General features: G+C 44.1%; 1 protein-coding gene across 4 annotated transcripts in view; it reads left to right on the plus strand.

The window, feature by feature from the left end:
• The window catches only part of LOC122933350 (periphilin-1-like), an 86,518-nt gene that overhangs the window by 46,811 nt on the left and 20,353 nt on the right, over nucleotides 1-19,354 (plus strand). For all 4 annotated transcript variants that reach the window (XM_044288299.1, XM_044288301.1, XM_044288300.1 and 1 more), the window contains exon 3: nucleotides 1,390-1,502. In XM_044288299.1, coding sequence (XP_044144234.1) covers nucleotides 1,449-1,502 — 54 coding nt within the window. In that variant the 5' untranslated portion in view covers nucleotides 1,390-1,448. The remainder of the gene's footprint in view (nucleotides 1-1,389; nucleotides 1,503-19,354) is intronic.

The raw sequence follows: 19,354 nt of genomic DNA on the forward strand, positions 1-19,354 counted from the left end.
CTGATTGTTTGGGTCTGATCTGAGGCTAATGGAGGCTGGGGGGTCTGATCTGAGGCTAATGGAGGCTGGGGGGTCTGATCTGAGGCTAATGGAGGCTGGGGGGTCTGATCTGAGGCTAATGGAGGCTGGGGGGTCTGATCTGAGGCTAATGGAGGCTGGGGGGTCTGATCTGAGGCTAATGGAGGCTGGGGGGTCTGATCTGAGGCTAATGGAGGCTGGGGGGTCTGATCTGAGGCTAATGGAGGCTGGGGGGTCTGATCTGAGGCTAATGGAGGCTGGGGGGTCTGATCTGAGGCTAATGGAGGCTGGGGGGTCTGATCTGAGGCTAATGGAGGCTGGGGGGTCTGATCTGAGGCTGATTGAGGCTGGGGGGTCTGATCTGAGGCTGATTGAGGCTGGGGTCTGATCTGAGGCTGATGGAGGCTGGGGGGGGTCTGATCTGAGGCTGATGGAGGCTGGGGGGGGTCTGATCTGAGGCTGATGGAGGCTGGGGGGGGTCTGATCTGAGGCTGATGGAGGCTGGGGGGTCTGATCTGAGGCTGGTAGAGGTTGGGGGGGTCTGATCTGAGGTTGGTGGAGCTTAGGTGTCTGAGGATTAGGGGTCTGATTTGTTGGTCTGAAAAATTTGGTATTTACGTTGGTAACAATGCAATGTTTGTGGTAAAATGAACTGCGTGGTCTTTTGCATTAATGCATGCGCTAACAGCGATATAAGAATTCTGTGTTTGCGGTAAAATGTCTTTAGACTATGCGTTCTGTAACATGGGTATAAAAATGTATTTAGTTTATATACAGAAGGGGATTTGTAATGGATTCTATAATGCAGAAGTAGTTGTCAGCAGCAGTATTAAACAGTGTAACCAGCTCCTCACTCTCCGAAAGCTTTTCCTGATCAAATTCCCTAAAATCTGATTACATTCTAACCCTATAGCGTGCCCATCACACTACATTAGTGGCTTTTTGTCAGACCCTGCCATAAAACTCCCTTTCATTTCAGAAGCTTAAGACAGAATGACAATTCTTTTCTCAGCATAAGAAGCTGCCTGCCCACTGCCACAGATTGCCTGATCCAAGCTGTCAGCCTATAAGACAATCACACCTTGCCCCCTTCCCCCACACACACTTTTTTTCCAATGTCATGTGATCATCCATCTTATTCCTTCCTCTTAGTTTTCCCTGCCAATATTCACAGTAAAGTGGCGCTGAGCTTCAGTTTTGCACAATTCTTCAAAAATCTTCGGATTCATTTGGCGAGTGAATTTTTGTGAAATTCTTAACAAATCCAATTAGTTTAAAATCAATTTACTTATTTGTGCCATATATGTAATTTGTTGGGAAACCCTTTTAAAGCTGCTGTTTTTTCATTTTGTTTTGTTTTTTATTGTTTAGTCTGAATGATGTGCAAGCCTTATTTTTTGTGATGGGCACATTGGCTTGATTCAGAAGAAATGTATCACCGTGGAGGAGACAGGGGATGGCATCGTGGACACCCCCAGCGAGATGTAAGTGTTTCGGCTCCACCAATAATTTACTGATTGTTTTCTCTTACCGGAAGAAATATATTACTCAATGTCTATTAAAGGGAATCTCTCTTCGATCTAAATGTCCCTTTACATGGGACGATATTACAGTAAGTGTTCCTTCCCGACGATCTGTTTATCGCTAGCGGAGGAGACTGCCACATTTACATGCAGTGATCTCCTCCAGAGTATGGGGAGGAGCAATCGCTAATATAATCGCTCGTCCCTGTACTGACTCGTTGTTTGCCAGCAGGAGATCACTTTTGCACAGCACGATCTGCTGCCGGTAAGCGATCACTTTTGCGTGTGCCCAAACGATTGGTGGTACGTTTACACCACCTGATTATTGCTAATAAGCGTTACTTTGAACGCTCGTTAGCGTCAATCTGTGCAATTCGCAACCCGTGTAAAGGGCCATTTAAAATTTTAACTGTGTAGTACTACTTCATTAGTACCTAAGGTAAGAAGTGCAGGTAACCCCCCCCCCCCCCACACACTGCCCTCCCATAATATCAGTATATACTGTATCCAGTTATTACAGTAGGTATATTTGTGTGGCCCTAGGACTGAGGGTCTGGCTGAGAACCATATTCTCCTGGGATAGACGTCCTTTACGCAATAGGTCATTTTCTGATGCAACGTTCACTTTAAACTTGCATGTGAACAGTGAAAAAACACTCAATTCACTTTTAAATATTCTCTTAAAAAGTAAATAAAGTAGAAATGATCTTTTGCTGGGAGACTTTCAGATGAGTGAAATATGATTTTAGATTTAAATGGCAATTGAAAGTTTTTGGCATTTCTTAGGTTTGTCACGACCCTCTAAACACATTACCGCTGATTTTGTATAAATGTATAATATTTTCAGGCGTAACAATGGGGAAGGGGTCTATGCTCTACGGTTCTGCTCTGTTAAACAGTTTGGGACTTTCCATTCGTAATCTTATCATGTGCGTCACGTTTTATGCCCTACGTTTAACCTATAAGAAAAGGATACAAAAGTGTAATACACTCAGGGCTGTGGAGTCGGAGGCAATTTTGGGTACCTAGAGTCGGCAAAAAATACTCCGACTCCTACTAGATTTAAATTGGAATTAAAAAAAGCAAGTTTAAATGTCCCAATTCACAAAAAGTTATAATTGATTACTGTATTTTTCGCCCTATAAGACGCACCTGCCCATAAGACGCATGTGTGGATGGCACTGTTATGGGGGCATCTGTGGATGACACATATATAGCATTTTATCTTAGTAGAATACAGTGACTGCACCGGGCCCCGCTGCCATTACAGAAACGGATGTCAGCCCCTGGCCCCTGCTCCCTCTCAGCCTATTAAACGGACGGTCGCAGCATTCGCCCCATAAGAAGCACTGCTATTTTTCCCCCACTTTTGTGAAAAATACGGTACTTCTCTACTGTAAGAATAAAGGCCAATGCATGCAGTGTGTCACGTTACCGCAAAACAAACACGTTAAGTGACCACGAAGAAGCATGCTTTTCATATGCTTCACTATATGGCACGCAACGCACAGTTAAGGAGCGGCAATACTTTCCATTGTGTTGTGTTCCGCTGTTACAGGGAACGCAAAGCCCATGGTTAACCTAGCCTCTCACTGATAACTGATTAAGTAAATATGTGTTTTGCAGGACTAGAGACACTTGTATAAGTGAAGGGAATGGAGGGTCAATAGTTCAAGACTGAAGCTGTTAACCATTTGAAAAACTGCTGTCATTCAGCTAAGGCTATACAAACTTGTAAACTCAGATTGTTAGCTTAAACTTTAAACATGACTATGGGATTCTACTAGGGAAATCATGTTTTACAATAAATTCCCCTTCCCCTGCCCCTTCCTGGATTCTCCCACTACCCTATCTTCAGCAGAAGATCAGCACACAAAGGAGAAGGCAGCAGCTTCCTAGCCAGTAGTTCTGTGGTAATGACATGAATGTTGCCTTTCTTTCCTTCAAGGAATAAAAAAAAAAGATATTAGCATATTAAATACAGATGAGTTGGAAGTACCAAAAACTGAGGAGTCAGAGCATTTATCTACCGACTCCACAGCCCTGAATACACTAAGCTTTTCCATCCTGCAGTCCAGCACAAAAAAAAAAATTATAATATATATATATATATATATATATATATATATATAATGTGTGTGTGTGTATATGTGTGTGTGTATGTATATATATATATATATTATATATATATATATATATATATATATATATTTACAATAGAAAATCGTGATTTAATCGACCCAAGTGGGACAGTGAGGCAACATTTCTGTGTCCGAGCCGAAACGTTGCCTCACTGTCCCACTTAGGTCGATTTTAAAGGGTTTCTACCACATCGTTTTGGCAAATTTAGCTGTCATACACTAGCGATCCGCTAGTGTCTGCTCTACCAAACAATGCTATTATAATAGCTTTTTGTGCAGCCGTTTCCATAAAAAACAAACTTTTATTGATATGCTAATGAGCCTCTAGGTGCTATGGGGGCGTCTTTTCAGCATCTAGAGGCTCGGTCTACCTTCACAAAATGCCACCCAGCGCGTCCCTCCAGCCCGCCCATCTCCTCTGGAATGTGATCCTACATCTGAGTCAGCGGACGAATTCTCGCGCCTGCGCCATGCGCGTCTGTCTTCGGCGCAGGCGCAGTGAATGTCTGACCGCTGCCTGCACAGACATCTCGGTCATCGGCGCAGGCGCAGTGGATGTCTGACCGCTCCCTGCACAGACATCTCCACTGTGCCAATGACCGAGATGTCTGTGCAGGCAGCGGTCAGACATTCACTGCGCCTGAGCAGAAGACAGACGCGCTCAGCGCAGGCGTGAGGATTTGTCCACTGACTCAGAGGTAGGATCGCATTCCAGAGGAGATGGGCGGGCTGGAGGGACGCGCTGGGCGGCATTTTGTGAAGGTAGACTGAGCCTCTAGGTGCTGAAAAGACGCCCCCCATAGCACCTGGAGGCTCATTAGCATATCACTAAAAGTTCATTTTTTTAATGGAAACACAAAAAGCTATTATAATAGCATTGTTTGGTAGAGCAGACACTAGCGATCGCTTGTGTCTGACAGCTAAATTTGTCAAAACAATGTGGTAGAAACCCTTCAAATCGCGATTTTCTATTGGAAGTGCTGTCTGTTTCCTTCTACATTTTTTGGGTAAGAAGTTATACCCTGGGACATGGCACCCGTGGCCTTTATTGTGAATTGGTGCTGCGAAATCTCATATATATATATATATATATATATATATATATATATATATATATATATATATATATATATATTTCAAAGAAAGTAGTAGGACTGCACTCCAAGTAAAAGTGAAAATTCAGTGGAGCTTTATTCACCCATAACTTCGGCAACTTTGCGACGTTTCGGCTCACAAGAAGAAGGCTCTTGTGAGCCGAAACGTCGCAAAGTTGCCGAAGTTATGGGTGAATAAAGCTCCACTGAATTTTCACTTTTACTTGGAGTGCAGTCCTACTTTCTTTGAACCGTATTGTTGGGGCATTGCCTCTGTGGATATTGCACCCGATTCCTGGTGGTGCTCCCGCTGGATTTTCATATATATATACCGTATATATTTTTATTGGATTGCTACTGTATGGTACCTGTCAGTCGTCTATTTAACATAATGTGAACCCAGCCTTACCTGGATGTCAGTTCATTCAGATACAGATAATTCTTGTGTCATAGTGATAGAACATGGCTCTCAGTTTGCTGATAAGAAACAGTAAACAGCCGCTTTAATGTTAAGTTTGTGGAAAATAACAAATGATCTTCAGATTTTCTTGTAAACCCTTCCCACTCAGTGACGTGCTGGTAGCTCATGCATTATGCCATAATAGTATGTCCTGTTCAGTGCGCATGCCATTGCTTGTTACTGCCAACTTTATTATACAGCTGGCACCTTGCTCCCACTGCCAGAAACGGAGATCCCAGAAGTTTAACCCCTCAGATCCTGCGATCAATAATGACCCCATCATCTGAGCAGTTAGACACAGTGAGCAAGCTTCTTATGTCCTCCAATTGGCACCCCGAAAAGGCAGTCGCAGGTTACTGAGTAGTTGACATGGCAGCCGAGGGCTATCTGAAATGCTCCAGGTCTGCCATGTCCAGCTGCTATGGCATCCTACCTGTCAAAATGATTATGAACTGTAAAACAGCATATTACAGTGTATCATACAAGGTATTTAAAAGATTGCTGGTTTAGTTCTCTTAAGGGGACTAAAAGGTAAAAAATAAAATAAAAATCTTACAAATATTTTAAAAAGTATTAAAAATAAATACCGTATAGATCTATAAACATAATTGATATCATTGCGTCACCTGGTGAACGCTGTAAATAAAAAGGATTGTAATTTTTAGGTCCCCTAAATTCCCCAAAATTCCAGAATTAATAGGAAACAATCAAAAGTTCCCTTTTATCCCAAATTGGTATCAATAAAAACTGTAGCTTTTTCAGCAAACACCCAGCCCCCAGTGATCACTGTGACTGGAGCAGGACGCAGCAGTACTGCCTCCTGATCTGTAAATACAGTGCTGGAGAACCCTGCCTTCTTTATGGGGAGATTAGTGTCACGGATGGCAGGCTTCCCGCTCCCACAACTGCATGATTAGCGTTCAGATGCTAACACTTCAAGACATTCAGGAACATCCTTGCAGAGTTGTCTGCTAACCACCCAAACGTTTAAAGTCTGTTAGCAGTCAGCAAGCAGTTAAAGTATAACTGTTGTATTTTTTATTTTTATTTTTTGAGTATTGGATTGTGGTGATTTAATATCTCCTTGGTGGCCCTATTTTAACTTTTCACTGTGTACTCAATTACCCCTTAATTCCACAGTTTTGTTCCCTGTTCTGCCTACTTTTACTTGTGCTTAACCACCTCAGCTCCCCTAGCTTAAACCCCCTTAATGACCAGACCACTTTTTACACTTCTGCACTACACTACTTTCACGGTTTATTGCTTGGTCATGCAACTTACCACCCAAATGAATTTTACCTCCTTTTCTTTTCACGAATAGAGCTTTCATTTGGTGGTATTTCATTGCTGCTGACTTTTTTTGTTATTAATCAAAATTTAACGAAATTTTTGCACAAAAATGAAAATGTTCACTTTCAGTTGTAAAATAAAAAAAAAAAAAAAAAAAAAAAACGACATCCATATATCAATTTTTCACTGAATTTATTGTTCTACATGTCTTTGATAAAAAAATAAAATGTTTGGGTAAAAAAAAAATGGTTTGGGTAAAAGTTATAGTGTTTACAAACTATGGTACGAAAATGTGAATTTCTGCTTTTTATAGCAGCTCTAACTTTCTGAGCACCTGTCATGTTTCCTGAGGTTCTACAATGCCCAGACAGTAGAAAAAAAACACAAATGACCCCATTTTGGAAAGTAGACACCCTAAGGTATTCGCTGATGGGCATAGTGAGATCATAGAACTTTTTATTTTTTGTCACAAGTTAGCGGAAAATGATGAATTTATTTATTTTTTTTCCTTACAAAGTCTCATATTCCACTAACTTGTGACAAAAAATAAAAACTTCCATTAACTCACTATGCCCATCATGAAATACCTTGGGGTGTCTTCCTTCCAAAATGGGGTCACTTGTGGGGTAGTTATACTGCCCTGGCATTTTAGGGGCCCAAATGCGTGCAAAGTAGTTTGAAATCAAAATCTGTAAAAAATGGCCTGTGAAATCCAAAAGGTGCTCTTTGGAATGTGGGCCCCTTTGCCCACCTAGGCTGCAAAAAAGTGTCACACATGTGGTATCGCCATACTCAGGAGAAGTTGGGGAATGTGTTTTAGGGTGTCATTTTACATATACCCATGCTGCGTGAGATAAATATCTTGGCAAAAGACAACTTTTCCCTTTTTTTTTTTTTTTTTTTTTTTTTAATACAAAGTTGGCATTTGACCACGATATTTATCTCACCCAGCATGGGTATATGTAAAATGACACCCAAAAACACATTCCCCAACTTCTCCTGAGTACGTCGATACCACATGTGTGACACTTTTTTGCAGCCTAGATGGGCAAAGGGGCCCACATTCCAAAGAGCACCTTTTGGATTTCACAGGCCATTTTTTACAGATTTTGATTTCAAACTACTTTGCACGCATTTGGGCCCCTAAAATGCCAGGGCAGTATAACTACCCCACAAGTGACCCCATTTTGGAAAGAAGATACCCCAAGGTATTTCGTGATGGGCATAGTGAGTTCATGGAAGTTTTTAGGTGCCCAAATTCCTTTTAGGAGGGCATTTTTTGACATTTGGATCCCAGACTTCTTCTCACGCTTTAGGGCCCCTAAAAAGCCAGGGCAGTATAAATACCCCACATGTGACCCCATTTTGGAAAGAAGACACCCCAAGGTATTCAATGAGGGGCTTGGCGAGTTCATAGAATATTTTATTTTTTTTGTTGCATAAGTTAGCGGCAATTGTTTTATTTTTTATTTTTTCTCACAAAGTCTCACTTTCCGCTAACTTGGGACAAAATTTCAATCTTTCATGGACTCAATATGCCCCTCAGCGAATACCTTGGGGTGTCTTCTTTCCAAAATGGTGTCACTTGTGGGGTGTTTGTACTGCCCTGGCATTTGAGGGTCTCCACAATCATTACATGTATGGACAGCATTAGGAGTTTCTGCTATTCTCCTTATATTGAGCATACAGGTAATGAGAGATTTTTTTTCCGTTCAGCATCTGGGCTGAAAGAAAAAATGAACGGCACAGATTTCTTCATTCACATCGATCAGTGTGGATGAAAAAATCTCTGCCCCCCAAAAAAGGAGGGGAAAGGCGTCTGCCAAGACATAGGAGCTCTGCCCAACATCCATACCCACTTACCTCGTATGCCCTGGCAAACCCAATTTCTCCATTCACATCAATCGATGTGGATGAATAAATCATTGCCGGGATTTTTTTGCCAAAGCATATGAACTTCGCCGCCGACTCAGCTCATATACCTCGGCAAACTTATCTTTTACTGCACAGGAGAAATCTCGTCTTTCAGCGCCGCATACACAGACTTTTGTGTGATCTGACAGCAGCGCAATGCTTCTGTCAGAATGCATCAGTGTTGCAGCTAGTTGATCGGTTGGTCCACCTGGAAGGTAAAAAAAAAAAGAAAAATACCAGGCCGCAACGCAATAAATTTTATTAACTTTATAATAACCTTTGAACAGAACATATAAACTTTATTTAACTTTTTGAACTGAACGTTAACTTTTTTGTTTACTGGTGATTTTATTTTTATTTTATTTTTTACCTTTTATAGGACAAACCTCTCCTTCCCCATGGGACAAATGTGCAAAGCACAAATCGCCCAAAGATGTGGCGAAGTGCATTATGCACTTTGTCCCAGGTGAAAGGAGAGGTTTGCAGCAGCTGTGTGTCAATGGGCCCTAATAGCCCTGTGTGCCTGTCCTGTGAGATGCAATCCCTATGCTAAGTGTACCTGTGTGTGGTACTTCCGGAAACACTCCCCTAAGCATAGGGCAGGGTGGTCAGGGCAGTCAGGACAGAAATAGCGGGTGTCATGCCTTATTCCACTCCTGCTACAGACAGAACATTTTTTTCGGGGTGGCGGTCAGTTTGAGGTACCAGCAATGACACTGGGGAAATGTCGCTCGTGTAGACGGCTCACTACACTGGTGGATGGGGCCACGGAACCTCCTGGATACAGGAGGTTCTCAATGATCTCTTCCTGAAATTTGAGGAAGGATCCTGTTCTCCCAGCCTTACTGTAGAGAACAAAATTATTATATGCAGCCAATTGAATTACATATACAGACACCTTCTTATACCAGCGTCTGGTCCTGCGGGAAAGGAGATGAGGAGCCAACATCTGGTCATTAAAGTCCACCCCTCCCATGAGCGAATTATAGTCGTGGACACAGAGGGGCTTTTCAATGACAGTGGTTGCTCGTTCAATTTGGATTGTCGTGTCTGCGTGAATGGAGGAGAGCATGTAAACGTCACGCTTGTCTCTCCTTTTCAGCAGTTCTTGGTTACACAAGGCAGCCCTCTCCCCCCTTGCAAGACTGGTGGTAACGAGCCGTTGGGCGAAGCCCCGGCGACTAGGTCACGCGGTGCCACAGCAGCCAATCTGTTCTAGGAACAAATGCCTGAAGAGGGGCACACTTGTGTAAAAATTGTCCACATAAAGATGGTACCCCTTGCCAAATAAGGGTGACGCCAAGTCCCAGACTGTCTTCCCACTGCTCCCCAGGTAGTCAGGGCAACCGACTGGCTCCAGGGTCTGATCTTTACCCTCATAGATCCGAAATTTGTGGGTATAGCCGGTGGCCCTTTCACAGAGCTTATACAATTTGACCCCATACCGGGCGCGCTTGCTTGGGATGTATTGTTTGAAGCCAAGGCGCCCGGTAAAATGTATAAGGGACTCGTCTACGCAGATGTTTTGCTCAGGGGTATACAAATCTGCAAATTTCTGGTTGAAGTGGTCTATGAGGGGCCAAATTTTGTGGAGCCGGTCAAAAGCTGGGTGGCCTGTGGGACGAGAGGTGCTATTGTCCCTAAAGTGCAGGAAACGCAGGATGGTCTCAAATCGTGTTCTGGATATGGCAGCAGAGAACATGGGCATGTGATAAATTGGGTTTGTGGACCAATATGACCGCAATTCATGCTTTTTGCCCCGGAAAGACTGGGCATAATAGCTTCCCGGGTTGGCGGATATAAATTGAGTGGCATACCGATTTGTTTCAGCCACAACTAAGTCCAAGAGCTCCGCAGTCAAGAACAGCTCAAAAAATCCCAGGGCCGAACCGATCTGAGCTGTCTCAACCCGAACTCCAGACTGGGAGGTGAAAGGGGGAACTAATGGTGCGGCTGAAGTTGGGGACTGCCAATCAGGGTTTGCCAGCACCTCAGGGACTCTAGGGGGTCTACGGGCCTGTCTGTGCGGTGGCTGCGACGGGGTAACTATTGCACGTGCCACCGTACCAGCTTCAACTGCCCTTCTGGTGCTCACCACTTCACCATGTTGTACGGCAGTGCTGGTACTAGGTCCAGGATGGGCCGCGCTGCTGGTGTATGCCTCACCACGTAATCCGACAGCGGCAGCCCCACTCTGCTGCCTTTGAAGCGAATCCTGCGCAAACTGTGGTCTAGCAACATGGGGCCGGGTACGCCTGGTGCTATCAGGGACCTCAACCTCCTCGTCCGAACTTTGTGTCAGACTGCCACTGCTTTCTACAGGTTCATATTCTGACCCGCCAGATTCGTCAGATGAGGGTTCCCATTCCTCATCCGACTGGGTCAGAAGCCTGTAGGCCTCTTCAGAAGAATACCCCTTGTTTGCCATTTGGTCAATTAAATTTAGGGGGTATTCCCTGAGACTACCCAAGAAAAAAAAAAGCAAGCCTGTCTTACAAATGGGAGGCTAGCGAAGTACCGGAGGCCGCTGCGATTGATAAAAAAATATCAAAACAGATTTTATCGCCGCAGCGCTTGTAAAGTGATTGTGCAGTGATAAAAAAAAAATATATATTTTTTTTTTTCACTGCGGCGGTGTGGGTGAACGGGCGTGGTTGAACTGTAAAAAGTGAACTATAAAAGTACAAATGCTGATTAGCGATATGCTAATCAGTGAGTGCGGTGGGCTGGGCGCTAAACGATCACTAAACTACCTAACCAAGGGGCCTAAACTATCCTAGAACTATCGGTCAATACCAGTGTAAAAAAAAGTGACAGTTTACACTGAACACTTTTTTCCCTTTCACTAGGTGATTGACAGGGGCAAGAAGGGGTGATCAAGGGGTTAATTGGGGTGCTGGGGGGTGATCTGGGGCTAAGGTGTAGTGTTTGGTGCTACTCACTGTGATGCCTGCTCCTCTGCTGAGACCAACCGACCAAAAGGACCAGCAGAGAAGCCATTTAACACCTTATATTTACAAATATAAAGTGGTAACTGGCTTCTGATTTGATTTTTTAAAAATCGCCAGCCTGCCAGCCACGATCATTGGCTGGCAGGCTGGTGACGAAATACAACTCTAACTTTGACTGAAATCTCGCGTCTCGCGAGAGGACGCGCCCAGGAGGAATTACAGGGCTGCCGGTCCTGTAGCGCTTAAAATAAGGTTGCTAGGCAGGGTCCGTCTATCTGTTGAAGGACGGAGGACGCAGAAGCATGCAGCGTGCAAGGTCAGATTATAGACAGCCAGGGACTGTAAGTAAATGATTAAAGCCAGGTCCTCCCCAGCAGCTGATAACAGAGCCTGGGCCGTGTGCACTTCTCCCTGTCCCTGCACTTGGCAGACGCTCCCTCACTCAGCAGACTTGGAGAATGCAGAGTTGAAGCAGTGCAGACCAGGGAAGGGAGATCTGCCATCTGCTCAGTGTATAAATAAAAGCAACATGCGGTAAGAGGACCCATTTGTGCTGCAGGAGATTAACCCTTTAGGGGAAGGGGTATGGTTACTGACACTTTTGGGGGGCTATTGTTACTGGCTAGTGAGGGCAGGGGGATTAACCTCAGGGTGAGGGCAGTGGCGGCCATGATTTATTGAAGTCTGCATTACAGTACTGACATGTCTGATCATTAAAGGATAACTCTCACATTTAGACCCTAATTTTAATTTTCATATATGTAGTTACTAATAACTGATTCTGGAATATCATGTTACTATTAGACTGACTTACCCCATATTTAATAAGATTCAGCCCTTAGCAACCAGTCTGCATAAAACTGCAATTTCCCTATTCAGTTAAGATGGCCGCCACTGCCCTCACCCTGAGGCTAATCCCGCTGCCCTCACTAGCCAGTAACAATAGCCCCCCAAAAGTGTCAGTAACCATAGCCCGCTCCCTAAAGGGTTAATCTCCTGCAGCACAAAGGGGGCCTCTTACCACATGTTGCTTTCATTTATACACTGAGCAGATGGCAGATCGCCCTTCCCTGTTGTGCGCTGCTTGGGGAGTACAGCCCTCCCCAAGAGATCAGAGAATGACAAGGGAGCTGAATACAAAGCCTTATCTGTTTGTATAGTTGTAATGTCCAGCCATAGCAGCAGTAAGGTAGAATTGCCCTTAATTCCCTCCTCTTCCAATCAATGTTCTCTCTAAGCCTGTGAATGTTGGTCATTCTGTTAATAAGGGTGCATTCCCATGTAGCAACAACAGAGTAATCCTGCAAGACTGACTATCATTTAAAAGGGTATTTAATCTCTGTCTTTTCTATGGATATGTGATAAAATTCCGATAGATGCTCTCCATTTGTCTACTGCTGTGTATGGAGAGGTTGTTTCTATTTACTTATTTGGGAAAATGGGACCCATGGAGTGACCTGCCTTTGGACTAAGCCCAAAAGCTTTCTGTTAACCTAGATGTGCCAAACTGCGCACTTTTTGGAGCAATTTATGCCAAAATCTAGGTGCACTGACATTAGTAATTGTGTTCCAGGGATCCTTGGTGAGAAATTAGCGATGAATGGTGGATTTTTTTTTTTTTTTTTTGCTAGCTTACCATGAGAAAAAATAGCCATATACCATAAATAATGTCACTTTAGGGAATAAGTTGATATTGCTGCTATAACAAAGAAATAAAGGCATAAACATTGTACGATATACACAACATATTGCCTTCTCAATACATATTGCCTTGCCAATACTTTTACACCTGCTGGATCCGGAAATCCGCGTGCAAACGGATAGCATTTGTAGACTGATCCGGATCCGTCTAACAAATGCATTGAAACACCAGATCCGTCTTCTCTGGTGTCATCCGGAAAAACGTGTGTGTGTGTATGTATGTATGTATGTATATATGTGTGTGTGTGTGTATGTATATCTATATATAATTATTATTTTTTTCATTTTTAACCACTTACCGCTACTCTAACGCCGAAAGGCATCATCTCTGCGGCACTCCCAGGCTACGCTAACGCCGATCGGCGTCATCTCGCGTGAGCCAAGATTTCCTGTGAACGCGCGCTCACAGGAGCGCGCGTTCACAGGATCGCGCAGTTCACAAGTTCATCTGCAGCCTGCCGGCCGCGATCATTGGCTGGCAGGCTGTAGATTTTTTAATCGTCCAATGAAATGGTTATGTCAGACGCTATTTTGAAAATAGCGTCTGATATAACTGCTGCCTGGTCCTCTGGTGGTCCCTTTCACTTGGATCGACCACCAGAGGACACAGGCAGCTCAGTAAGTAGCACCAAACACCACACTACACATTAGATATTACCCTGTCATTTATTAACCCCTTATTTAGCACCTGATCACCCATATTAGACTCCCTGATCACCTTTATCACCCCCTTGTCCACCCCCCTGTCATTGATCACCCCGCCTGTAAGGGTCCCTCATCCCTGCCAGGTAGTTAGCTACTTGCTAGGTAGTTTAGCGCCCACCGCACAGCAGTCACCGATTAGTCGCTGATTAGCTCCATCGCTGTCGCTAATCAGCACTAGTACTATATAGTATCTGTAAGTGATCAATACTGATCGCAATCAGGTCTATATAAGTACATTGGGGTCACCTTAGGTTCTACAAAAAACGCAGTGTTCGCCCGATCAGGCCTGATCTTGTGCGCACACTTGTGTTCAGTCCGCCCCGCCACGCAGTGGCAGAATTTTTTTTTTCTGATCACTGCAAAAACACCGTAAAATCGCTGCGCCGCTATAAAGATCACTTTTGAGCTTTTTGGATCTTTATTAGCGATCGCAGCTTTACTTCGCAAGCACTCCTTTTTACTAGGTAGGTTTGCTCTTTTTTCCGGGTAGTCTCAGAGGAATACCCCCTAAATTTAGTGAACCCAAAATGTCAAACAAGGGGTATTCCGCTGAAGAGGCCTACAGGATTCTGGCCGTGATGGATGAAAGCGATGGGGACGCCTCATCCGCTGAATCCAATGGTTCAGAATATGAACCTGTAGACAGCAGTGGCACTCTAACGGCTAGTGAGGATGACGAGGTAGAGGTCCCTGCTACGGCCAGACGTACCCGATCCCATGTAAGAGTTCTGCCTACCCTGCATGATGATCCTCATTTGCAGCAGAGTGGTGCTAGCGCTGATCTTGTTTATGGTGCGGCATACACCAGCAGCGCAGCACAGCCTGGACCTTCTAACAGCACTGCCGTATTCCCTGGTGAAGTGGCGAGCACCAGAAGGGCAGTTCCAGCTGGTACGGTGGCACGTGCAATAACTCCTCCGTCGCAGCCATCGCGTTCACAGGCCCGTAGAACCCTTAGTCTCCCAGAGGTGCTGGCAAATCCTAATTGGCAATCCCCTGATTCCGCCGCACCCGTATTGCCCCCTTTCACCGCCCAGTCTGGAGTTTGCGTGGAGACGGCTCATTTAGGATCGGCCCTTCAGTTTTTTTAGCTGTTCTTCACCGCGGATCTCTATGACCTAGTTGTGGCAGAAACCAACCGCTACGCCACACAGTTTATTACCGCCAATCCGGAAAGCTACTATGCCCAGCCTTTCCGGTGGAAACCAGTCACCGTTTCCGAGTTTAATTTTTTTTTGGGCCTTCTCCTCAGCATGGGTCTAACTAAAAAAAAAAGTATTGCAGTCATATTGGTCTAAAGACCCAATACATTTCATGCCCATGTTCTCTGCTGCAATGTCTAGGGCACGTTTTGAGGCCATCATGTGCTTTATGCATTTTACGGACAATAGCACCTGTCATCCAAGAGGCCACCCTGCTTATGACCGGCTCCATAAAATTCGACCCCTCATAGACTATTTGTCATCCAGATTTGCAGATGCGTATACCCCTAATCAAAACATCTGCATAGACGAGTCCCTAGTACATTTTACCGGGCGCCTTGGCATAAAACAGTACATCCCCAGCAAGCGCGCCTGGTATGGGGTCGCTCTGTGAAAGGGCCACAGGCTATACATATCGTTTTAGGGTCTTTGAGGGAAAAGACTCAAAACTGGAGCCGGTCGGATGTCCTGACTACCTGGGGAGCAGTGGCAAGATTGTTTGGGACTTGGTGTCACCCTTACTCCACAAGGGGTACCACTTATACGTGGACAATTTTTACTCAAGCGTGGCCCTCTTTCGGCACTTACATCTAGTCGGAATTCAATGCTGTGGCACCGCGCGACCTAGTCGCCGGGGCTTCCCCCAACGGCTCGTTAGTACCCGACTTGCACGGGGGGAGAGGGCTGCCTTGTGTGACCAAGAACTGCTCGCGGTGAAGTGGAGGGACAAGAGGGACGTTTACCTTCTGTCCACCATTCACGCAGACACGACTGTCCAAATTGAACGGGCAACTGGAGTCATTGTGAAACCCCTCTCTGTCCACGACTATAACCTTCACATGGGAGGGGTGGATTTCAATGACCAGATGTTGGCTCCCTATTTAGTTTCCCGCAGAACCAGACGCTGGTATAAGAAGGTGTCTGTTTATTTGATCCAATTGGCGATGTACAATAGTTTTGTTATCTACAGTAAGGCTGGGAGAACAGGATCCTTCCTAAAATTCCAGGAAGAGATCATTTTGGAAATCCTGTATCCAGGAGGGTCCATGCCCCAAGGCCCTGATGTAGTGAGCCGGCTACATGGCAGACACTTCCCGTCTGTCTATCCTGGTACCCCAACTCAACGTTCCCCAAGAAAAAGATGTCGTGTCTGTAGCAGGGGTGGAATAAGGCGTGACACCACCTTTTTTTGTCCTGACTGTCCTGACCAGCCTGCCCTATGCATAGTGGAGTGTTTCCGCAAGTTCCACACTCAGGTACACTATTAGCATAGGGATTGCGTACACAGGACAGGCACACAGGGGTCTTAGGGCCCTTTCACACAGAGCTGCCACAAACCTCTCCTTTCACCTGGGACAAAGTGCATAATGTACTTCGCCGCATCTCTGGGTGATTTGCGCTTTGCACATTGTCCCATGGGGAAGGAGAGGTTTGTTCAATAAAGGTTAAAAAAAACTAAAAAAAAAAAAAAATCACCGGTAAGCAAAAAAGTTATTGTTCTGTTTCAAAAGTTTATAAAAGTTAATGTTAATAAATGTATTGCGTTGCGGCCTGTTTTTTTTTTTTTTTTTTTTTTTTTTTTTTTTTTACACCTTCTAGGTGGACCAAGCGATCAAGCAGCTGCAGCACAGATGTGCATTCTGACAGAAGCATTGCGCTGCTGTCAGATTACACAAAAGTCAGTGTATGCGGCGCTGCAAGACGAGATTTCTCCTCTGCAGTAACAGATACGTTTGCCAAGGCATACGAGCTGAGGAGGAGGCGGCGTTCCTATGCTTTGGCAAACACTTTGTATATATAAAAAAATATATAAAAAATCCCGGCAATGATTTATTCATCCACATTGATTGATGTGAATGGAGAAATCGGGTTTGCCAGGGCATACGAGCTAAGTGGGTATGGATGTTGGGCGGAGCTCCTATGTCCTGGCAGACGCCTTTCCCCTTCTTTTTTTTTTTTTTTGGGCAGAGATTTTTTCATCCACATTGATCGATGCGAATGAAGAAATCTGTGCCGTTCATTTTTTTCTTTCAGCCCAGAGGCTGAACGGAAAAAAAAATCTCTACCTGTATGCTCAATATAAGAATAGCAGAAACTCCTAATGCTGGCCATACATGTAATGACTGCGGAGACCCTCAAATGCCAGGGCAGTACAAACACCCCACAAATGACCCCATTTTGGAAAGAAGACACCCCAAGGTATTCGCTGAGGGACATATTGAGTCCATGAAAGTTTTAAATTTTTGACCCAACTTAGCAGAAATTGAGACTTTGTGAGAAAAAACTAAAAAAAAATCAATTTCCGCTAACTTATGCCAAAAATGTTTTTTTCTATGAACTCGCCATGCCCCTCATTGAATACCTTGGGGTGTCTTCTTTCCAAAATGGGGTCACATGTGGGGTATTTATACTGCTCTGGCTTTTTAGGGGCCCTAAAGCGTGAGAAGAAGTCTGGGATCCAAATGTCTAAAAATGCCCTCCTAAAAGGAATTTGTGCACCTTTGCGCATCTAGGCTGCAAAAAAGTGTCACACATGTGGTATCGCCGTACTCAGCAGAAGTTGGGGAATGTGTTTTGGGGTGTCATTTTACATATACCCATGCTGGGTGAGATAAATATCTTGGTCAAATGCCAACTTTGTATAAAAAAATGGGAAATGTTGTCTTTTGCCAAGATATTTCTCTCACCCAGCATGGGTATATGTAAAATGACACCCCAAAACACATTCCCCAACTTCTCTTGAGTACGGCGATACCACATATGTGACACTTTTTTGCAGCCGAGGTGGGCAAAGGGGCACACATTCCAAAGAGCACCTTTAGGATTTCACCAGCCATTTTTTACAGATTTTGATTTCAAACTACTTCTCACGCATTTGGGCCCCTAAATTGCCAGGGCAGTATAACTACGCCACAAGTGACCCCATTTTGGAAAGAAGACACCCCAAGGTATTCCGTGAGGGGCATGGCGAGTGAGGTGCTCAGAAAGTCAGAGCTGTTTCAAAAAGCGGAAATTCAAATTTTTGTACCATAGTTTATAAACGCTATAACTTTTACCCAAACATTTTTTTTTTACCCAAACCATTTTTTTTTTTTAATCAGAGACATGTAGAACAATAAATTTAGCGAAAAGTTTATATATGGATGTCGTTTTTTTTTTTTTGCAAAATTTTACAACTGAAAGTGAAAAATGTCTTTTTTTTTTTTGCAAAAAAATCTTAAAATTTCAATTAATAACAAAAAAAGTAAAAATGTCAGCAGCAATGAAATACCACCAAATGAAAGCTCTATTAGTGAGAAGAAAAGGAGGTAAAATTCATTTGGGTGGTAAGTTGCATGACCGAGCAATATACCACTAAAGTTGTGGAGTGCCAATTTGTAAAAAAGGGCCTGGTCACTAGGGGGGTATAAACCTGTGGTCCTTAAGTGGTTGAAGCTCTGTGCAGACCAGAAAATCTGATCTGTTTTGCCAGATTATTTGTGCATTAATGCATTTCAATGGGAAGTGTTCCGGAATTTTGGACGCATGCTGCGGTATTTTCTCTGACCAAATACTGTAATAGTGACTGAACTGAAGACATCCTGACGCATACTGAACGGATTGCTCTCCATTCAGAATGCGTTAGGATTGAGCCCCTACTAACGAACTCAATACCGGAAAACTTTAATGCAAGTGTGAAAGTACCCTGTATTCAACCATAGTTCTGCTATGTATTGTGCAAACCAATAATGTTGTTTTATATTATAAACACCAGTAATACCTACATACACTGTACCTATCAATTATTTTTTTTTATATTTTTTTGATGCTTTAATTTTTCAATGAAACATTAGAAAAGATAGTGGTATCTTGAATGGCCAAAAATTTATCCATTGACCCGAAATATGCTTATCAAATGTACATCAAAACCCATATCCTGGGCGAAACCATCAAGAATACAAGAAACACTAGTAATGCTGCCTAATGAATAGGATGGCCTTAAAGGGGTTATAGGTGCGGGTCCCACCGCTGGAACCTGTACCTATATTGGGAACAGAGCCCTGCAAGGTGATGGCTGGAGGACTCTGAATGGCGCTTGGCTATTTTCGGCGGCCCCATAGAGAATTAATAGAGGGCAGCTGCACATGCGCAGTACCCCATCCAACCCTTTTGGGGCTCCAATCTCGAAATAGGTGCGGATCTCGGTGGTGGGACATGCACCTATAAGACAATGGGGCCATATACTAGTGATTGTCTGTGATGAGAGAACTCTTTTATAATAGAAGAATGGCAGAAGGGCAGAGTTAGAAAAACAGGAGGGAAGGGGGGGGGGGGTGCAATAACCCTGTCCCAGTAATGTTGCCAACAGCGTTTTG

Source organism: Bufo gargarizans, chromosome 3, assembly GCF_014858855.1.
Source record: "Bufo gargarizans isolate SCDJY-AF-19 chromosome 3, ASM1485885v1, whole genome shotgun sequence".
NCBI lineage: Eukaryota > Metazoa > Chordata > Amphibia > Anura > Bufonidae > Bufo > Bufo gargarizans.